Source organism: Anser brachyrhynchus (assembly GCF_964034855.1).
Source record: "Anser brachyrhynchus genome assembly, chromosome: 20".
NCBI classification, from domain to species: domain Eukaryota; kingdom Metazoa; phylum Chordata; class Aves; order Anseriformes; family Anatidae; genus Anser; species Anser brachyrhynchus.
The window spans coordinates 4,070,920-4,078,628 of record NC_137713.1 but is presented as its reverse complement, the minus strand read 5'-3'; the positions used below and the strand labels follow the sequence as shown (position 1 = coordinate 4,078,628).

The 7,709-nt window shown below is 50.6% G+C and overlaps 1 protein-coding gene across 1 annotated transcript; it reads left to right on the top strand.

Moving 5' to 3' along the window:
- Nucleotides 1-1,459: 1,459 nt before the first annotated feature.
- On the top strand, nucleotides 1,460-6,825 carry RFLNB (refilin B). The gene is made up of 3 exons (XM_080563614.1): nucleotides 1,460-1,731; nucleotides 2,671-2,780; nucleotides 3,996-6,825. Exons 1-3 carry the CDS (start codon nucleotides 1,543-1,545, stop codon nucleotides 4,324-4,326), a joined length of 630 nt encoding a protein of 209 aa, XP_080419740.1. The 5' UTR covers nucleotides 1,460-1,542; the 3' UTR covers nucleotides 4,327-6,825.
- Nucleotides 6,826-7,709: the final 884 nt, after the last annotated feature.

Here is a 7,709-nt window from a genome sequence, read left to right as displayed (position 1 = left end):
AAGTATCCGGAGTTCCCAGCACCGCATAGCTGCAAACCACAGACGCCTACGGCTGAAAGCTCTGCTCTGCTTTTAATTTTGGGGCAGCGGAGGAATTCTTTTTAAGGGTTTGGGTTCACTTGTGCTGGGCCCATCAGGCCAGACAGCTTGTTACTGCACCGGGGAGTGTTTACTTTGGCTGGCTGCAGACATTTGCTTTCCCTCCACGAGAGTATTCCCCCACTGAATCTGATGACATGGCGCAATTATTTCATTAGGATTTTCCAAAAACCTTTCCCTTAGTCTCATCTAGCGCTAGAAAAGACCACTTTTGTTTTCCTGTTTCACCTTCTGCAGCATTGCCTGAAAAAAAAAAAAATGTGATTGAGGATGGCAGCACTGCTTCGTGGGCCCAAATCTTCAGGGGGAGTTTGCGAAAGAGCAGCTCGGGGGGGAAGTTGGGGGTTTTGAAGGGCGCTGTTAAACTTCAGGCAAATGTTCAGCCTGTCTTCATTTCCCCAGCTCTGGGACAGAGCTCAGTGTTTTCTATCCTATCTGTGTAGGAAAATTATTTAAAAGGGGTCATGTGCATGTGTATACTCAGCCCTTGCAGCTTGCTCAGGGCAAGTTATCGCAGCCCTGGATCCTGCGACTGTTTTCTGGACGTGCTGAGCTGCTTTGACGTGGCCTGGCCGGGTCAGCTCATGGGGTGAACCAAGCCGGTGCCTAAAAGCTGCTGCGTCACAGCCTGCTGCAGGCCCTTGTTTGCAACCAGTGGTGCCAGCTGTGTGCTGCCTGCTGGGGTCCAGGCAGAGTTACGGCCCTGCTCCCGTCCTGCTCCTGCCCTGGCAGCAGCCGCTGCCCCGCTCTTGGTTTGCTCAAAGTTGGCAGCAGGGGTTCGTGCGCTTGGAAGAGGCGGCATAGTGCGACACATGGCACCACTGTGCTGCTCCGGGGAATGCAGATCCACAGCCTCGTGTGAGATGTTCTCATTGGTGTTGGAAGGTGTGGGTGCGCCTGGAGCCCGCAGCACCCACTGGGTGCATTTGTTGCTTACAGCGGCACCGCGGGGTGGGTGCTGGCGGCTGGGGTCTGCCCTGGCCGCAGGTTGCCCCTTGCCCACCGGGAGTGGGGTTGATGGGGGTTCTGGGTGCGGGCAGGGAGCGGCAGGGAGCGGCAGGGAGCAGCTCCCAGCAGCTCCCAGCAGCTCCCAGCAGCTCCCAGCAGCTCCCAGCCCCGTTTCCATCCCTCCGTCCGGGGGGGGCGCTGACCCCGGCGGGCTGCGGCACGGGGACGCGGGAAAGAGCCGGGCCAAGCCCCGCCCCCTTCCCTCGCCCCGCCCCTTTTTGCCACACCCACGCCCCATTCGCTGCGACCCCGCCTTCATTCACCGCGCTCACGCCCCATTCATGACGGCCCCGCCCCCCTCGTGGCCCCGCCCCATATCGTAGCCACGCCCCCTCCTCGTGGCCGCGCCCCCTCCTCGTGGCCGCGCCCCCTCCCGCCGCCGCCCGGGCGCAGGGCGCGGAGCCCCGCGGCGGTGCCGGTGCCGGTGGCGGTGCCATGGTGGGGCGGCTCAGCCTGCGGGACGTGCCCGAGCTGCCGGACGCCAGGAAGCGGGGCGACTCCGGCCTCGACAGCCCCGACTCCGGGCTGCCCCCCAGCCCCGGGCCCTCCCACCCGCCCTGGCCGCTCGCCGCCGGCAGCCCCGAGCGCGCCGCCGAGCCCGAGCCCCCCGCGCCCCCCGCCGCGGTGAGTAGCGGCCCCGCAGCGGCCTTCGGGGGGGGGGGGGTGGAAAGGGGACGGAAACCGGCCGGGGGGCGTCGGGCTCGCGGCAGCCGGCTCGGGGAGGAGCCGCCGGTGCTTCCCCCGGGGGGGGCTGGGGAGCCGCTGGGGCTCGGGCAGGGGCGCACGGGCTGTGCCGGGGGTTTGGGAGGGGTGCGGCTGCTGGGGGGGCGCTTCGGGAACCGCAGGCCGGGGGGGGGGCACGTTCCTTTCGTGCGGGGGAACGGGGAAACTGCCCCTCAGCCTCCCCGGCCGTGTGCTGGAGCTCGGGCGCAGAAGCGGCTGCAGGGTCCCTGGGGACCCCCCGGCCCCTTCCAGCCGCAGGGCGGTGGGCTCAGCGCCCCCCGGCCCTGCCCTTTGGCAGGGGGGTTCGGGGGTGCTCCGGTGCACCCTGCTCAGCGAGGGTGAGCAGATCCTGCCCAGGCGGCCGGGAGGGAGCTGGGCTGGCGTGCGTGGGGGCCGTGGCACAGCTGCGAGCTGAAGTTTGCTCGCTGCGAGGTGCCTGTAGTAATTCTCTGCTGTCGTCTCCCTGGGGGGAGGTCTGGTGAATTCGGCAAAAAGCGATCTCCTAGACTCGTGCAGCATTAACTGTACGTTGAAGGTGAGCTCATAAATGTGAACGTTTGTGTTTTACTGTCGTAGTTTATGCTACAGAAAGTTACGCTGTACCTAGGGACTTTATTTCCTTTCCATTTCCAGCGTTGGCTTCTCTGAAGTCAGCTCCCAGGGTTAGCACTTTGTCTTCAAAATCCTTACCTTGCCCCCATCCTCGGTGTGTGGAGTTGGACCCTGCAGGCGGTGCCCGTAGGCACATCCCTGACTGGCAGGTTCCCTTGTACATAACGTGGACCTTGACAGAATATAGCAAATTGGGACATAAAAGGGATTACTTTTGTATTTTTGCAGAATTCCGTGTTCTCTCCCAGCCCTGTTCTCGCCAGCTGCCCTCCAAGACTGTGTCCTTTATCCTTTGGCGAAGGAGTTGAGTTTGACCCTTTACCACCAAAGGAAATAAGGTAAATATTACGTTACAGGCGTCTAGTTTGGAATGAGTTAGCATGTAAAGGAGTAGCTAGGCCTTATCAGTGCCTCTGAGTCAAGTTAATTTATTTGCAGAGCTATTGCTCATGCAGCTGTACATTCCTGGACCTGGACATTTGCACAGGCTAAAGGAGTGTTCAGCCTCTTTTTAATCCCATGTGTTTTTTTTCCAGGAAGACTTCTTGTATTTTACCGTCCTGCTTTTACTTCATTGCACGTTGCCTCTGAACTGATTAACCAGAAGGTAGTCACGAGAGGTCTTCAAAGAGCCATCTTTCTAGAAATGCTTTATTAGGGGAAAAGTTTTGCTCTCCCAACCTCATACTAAGTACTTTTATCAACTGTGGCTGCTTGTGTGAACTCAAAGAAGAGTTAATATTAAGAGAGTGTATAGTTTTTTAATGCACTGCATCGCTTCGCAGCTTGTGAGTTACTCCTTTGAAGGTCATGATTTACGGTTAGGAGAAGTGAAGGTTCCCAGTCGATTACTGCTGCAATCAAAGGGAAGCCCAGGGCAGGAGAGGGTAAAAAACGCAGGCTGCCCTGCTGCGGGGAAGGAGCCCACCTGGGGCTGGAGCTGAAGGCGCTTAGCACCGGGTGAAAGCAGACCCAGAGCTGTTGAGGGGTAAAGGATGAGAGCTTTGCTCTGTAGACCAGCTGTGGAGGGTTTTCTTGTTGGTGGAGCTTGAAGTGTAAATTTTTCCTGTTGGTTGAATTTTAAAGTTTGCCTTCAGACAGTGCCCCATGCCGGGAGTGACAGCAGAGAGCTCCTGTGTGACTGCTGACAGAGGAAAACTGAGAAAATAAAGTGTGCTTCAATGGACTCGGCACTCCAAGGAATTAGGATGCTTATGTGCAAAGCCTAAACACGAGTCTAGGCCTCTGGATTTAGGCACTGGAGTTTGAAAGGTGTCCTTAGGCTTTATACAACTCAGCCTTAAAATGATGGACGGTAGGGTTGAGAAAATGTTTCACGGTGCTGGCAAAGCAGTAACAGGGCCAGGTGTGCTACTGACATAAGGCTTTTTTCTCTTCCCATAAATGAGTGAGGCACCAGCAGACAGTTTTTGCATTGTGTGTCCAGGTGCAGAGCTGAGGAGCAACCCAGATGCTCGACGGCTCTGTTTTCCAGAAACCACAGCCCGCTGCTCCGGAGCAGAGCTCGCTCACGTCTCCCTCTCGCGTTTCAGGTACACATCCTCGGTCAAGTACGACTCGGAGAAGCACTTCATCGACGATGTCTACATGCCAGTGGGCCTGAGCGTTTCCTCTTGCAGTCAGACGGTCATCTGCGTCCCTAACTGCACGTGGCGCAGTTACAAAGCAGAGGTCCACTTCGAGCCCCGCAACAAGCCCCAGCGTTTCACCAGCACCACCATCGTCTACCCGAAGCACGCCAAGACTGTGTACACCACCACCCTGGATTACAACTGCCGCAAGTCCATGCGACGGTTCCTCTCCAGCGTGGAGCTGGAAACCGCCGAGTACCTCGGGAGCGACTGTGTCCTGGACGGCTGCTGACTGCCAGCCGCCCCCTCGCTGCGATCCGTCCCAGCCCCACCTAACGTCCTGCCCGTACCTTTGCAGTCAGGCTGAGGGAACCTTACCTGTCGCCACCTCTTGCTCAGCTCCTAATAATTCCTGCTTTAAGCACCAGAAAGGCCTGAATGCAGTTTTCTGTTGGGACGTAACTTTGTAAGGAACTTGGTTCTTCACCTTTAAGGTCGTGAGTTCCCTCCCCTACCCCACCCCGCAGTGCAGTAGTCAGATGAAAATAAGGGGAAGTATTTTCCTAGAGAAAAAACTACAGGTGAGGAAGAATGTGGAATAGTGTCTGGCAAGTGGAAGTGTATCTGATGCTTTGTGGGGATGTGCAAAAATAAGGGCAGTTCACTCTCTTGCAGAAAATCTACCGGGTTGTTTCGTTATATATAGACAGAGCTGTCACGCATTTTGGTTTAGATCACGGGGCTCTTTCCTCCAGATGAACAATTTCTGGAATTTGCTGGGGGAAAAAAAAATCTGGAATTCTGTATTTAACAGATACAAAAACCTTATCCTGTGGCATTCATGTCTGGTTTGAAGGTGTGATTTGGGAAGAAGTGTAGAACAGGAGATAAACTGTTTTTGCAGCTCCAGGCAGCAGAGAAGGGATCAGGTAATTCTAGTTATTTAGATGAATGGCACGATGTATCTTCTGTAATGACTTCTTGTCGTAACGACATCTACAGCACTGCAGTCTGTGTAACATGCTGACATTTGTGTGCCTGTAATAGGACTTGTAATGAAGACTATCAGGCCAGAAATGATCCCTGTGTTGTTGGAAAGTCAAGTCTTGACAGTGTGGTGTTGGAAGAACGCCAGCGCCTGGCTTTTACCGATGCCATGCTAACATGTCTGCACTAATGGAGTTGGAATTAGGAAGGTTTCAGGAAATGTGCAGTGTATACAGGAAACTAGTGGGGCAGAGATGTTGGGATCAGACATGAGACGCTGTCATGGTGGTGGTTTTAAATGATTTCTGAGAAAGAGGTAAATGGTAACAAAGGTCAGTCAAATTTTAACTGGGTAGCAAAATCCACAGCTGTAGCTCTGCTTCCCTGTTGAGGTTTTCACTGCAAAGTTCCGTGTCCCCTCTGGCACTCAGGATGTCAGTGGGATTGGGTAGCATTTGCCTATCCTTAGGCTGCTGGATAACCCCACCAGTCCCACGTGCAAGAGGCAGAAGTGGTTTGGGGCCAAAGGGAGTAACTTCAGATAGAATGAAAGCCTACCCAGATGTTACGTGCATTAGTTTATGGTGAGTTTGATGAAAATAAAATGGGGAGATTTCTTAGTTTACCCAGATATTTTTTTCTACGTTCACAGAGAGCGGTGTAGTGTGGAGAGCATCTGTTTCTGGTTGTGTGCCTTGTGTTGGTGGCAAGGGTGGTGTAGCAGCTCAGAGGCTTTACTCAGCTGGCCATGGCTTTTTCAAGGATTCCAGAACTCCTCTGAGGTGCAGGTCACCTTCTGGTGCAATGTCAGCTCTGTACCTGCTTTTAACAAGGATTTAGCGCGTAGCCCCAAGGGTGAATTTTGTCTGTGGTGAGTTAAAAACTCAAGAGCCTGTTCTTGAGCTGTACTTAGCGCATGTATGTGCACGTGGGGTGAGTGGTGTGGAAGCATACTGTAGTGTGAACTGATTTGGGAGCCTAAAAATGCAGCAAGAAGCCAGGCTTGAGTTTGTATGGTTTGTTTTTTTGTTGTTGTTTTGTTTTTTTACTTATTTATTAGCTCAGAACAGAATGTCCTTAATCTTTGGTACTTGCCTCAGAAAACCAGATCCAAAAACAATTCCAGGGTGACACAGGATGCCAAATTCAGGTAGGCTTTGCTCCAAAACTATTAAGAGCAGCATGGTCTTGTCATTAAATGTACTGGTTTCAGACTACAGTGTTTAGGGGATGTGTCTTAAGTCCACGTCATGATTGTCCCTTAAACATTGCCCCAAGATAGACTTGTGTAAGAGAAGGCACAACCCAACCCCTAAGCGTGTGGGTTTCAAACGGACAAAACTGCTCATTGGGAAAGCTATCGCAACATTGCTCACTTCGTGGTTTCACGTACCTTGCTCCTGAAATGTGGTGCTGGCCACGGTTGGACACAGGACCCAGGAAGAACACGGACCCTGGATTGCTCTGACAATGTTCTTCCAATGAATTTGTTTGCAGGAGATCTGAGAGAAGATTATTTTAAGTTGTAATCATTAATTATTCCTAGTTAAATTAGAAATGAAATTATCCTTACAGTATGGCTTTAGGATAAAACACATGATTTTTATAAAGCAAACTTAATTACATGCTTTTTAAGATATTTTAATTGGTAGAGATACCTTTTAAATTATTTATGTTCCAACATTTGCAAAGCTCTGATTAGCTCTGTGCAAGTGTTCTGATGTCTGTGAAGTTTACTGTCTTCCCACTCTAATTTTCAAATTGTCTTTTACTTTACTGGTAATAAATGATCTGAAAACTGTAATAGAGGGAAGTCTCTTCATTTTTTCATTTAAAGCTTTTCGGTGTTTTTGGTATTTACTTAGAAATAAATATGTAATATATCCTGCCAGTACAACCTCCACTCTTGTTTCTCTTATATCATGGGCTACTCTTGTTACATATTCTAGGAAGGCGTTTCCTATATAAAACCATCTGTATTTAAAAATTACAAATGTGGTTTTGTCAGTTTAGTAAGACTTGAAAAAGTGCTCTGAGGACAGCTGAAAATCCCCTCTAGTATGTGAGTCTTTCGTCTGATACAGTTTTATTTCCAAAGACAGTTTCTGGTATGGGTTTCAGTATATCCTACAAGTGGAAGCAGTAGTCCTTTTTAAATATAACAAGTATTTAACTAGATAGGAATTTCTTGTTCATTTTGAATAAAAGTGTAGATGCTCAAATGTTATATTAGTAAATACAGCATAAAAATAAGACTAGAATGTGTTACGCATTAAACTTCATAAAAACAAAATAGACGATGACAAACTTGTGTTGAGAGAAATGCTGTGGTGTTTTTTTGGACACTTAATCTGTTGTTTAAATCCTTCTGAATTTGCAGGCGTGCTCATTTCATTGGTATCCCTGGCAGAGTAGAAATAGATGCAATAGAATATGAGATAAATCATAATAGTTTGTTTTTTTTGCATATTTTTTTATTGTTCATCCGGTTATCTGCTTGCAAAAGCTCCAGATTTGCATGTAATGACATTATTGGGATCTAGAAAGCTTTGAAGCTATCCTGAAGCATGCCCCTGCTCCTGCAAAAGTCTGTGAAAGCATTTGAGCATCGTGCAGTGTTTAAAGTATTAAACAGCGGAAAAAATATATTAACATCACTTACATTTAAACATCACGCATTCAAAGACA

Excerpts from the sequence above, each read along its gene's own strand:
- RFLNB (XM_080563614.1), top strand. The coding sequence starts at position 1,543 with ATGGTGGGGCGGCTCAGCCTGCGGGACGTGCCCGAGCTGCCGGACGCC. Across the intron at positions 1,732-2,670 it reads CCCCCGCGCCCCCCGCCGCG|AATTCCGTGTTCTCTCCCAG; the intron begins GTGAGTAGCGGC and ends GTATTTTTGCAG. Across the intron at positions 2,781-3,995 it reads TTACCACCAAAGGAAATAAG|GTACACATCCTCGGTCAAGT; the intron begins GTAAATATTACG and ends CTCGCGTTTCAG.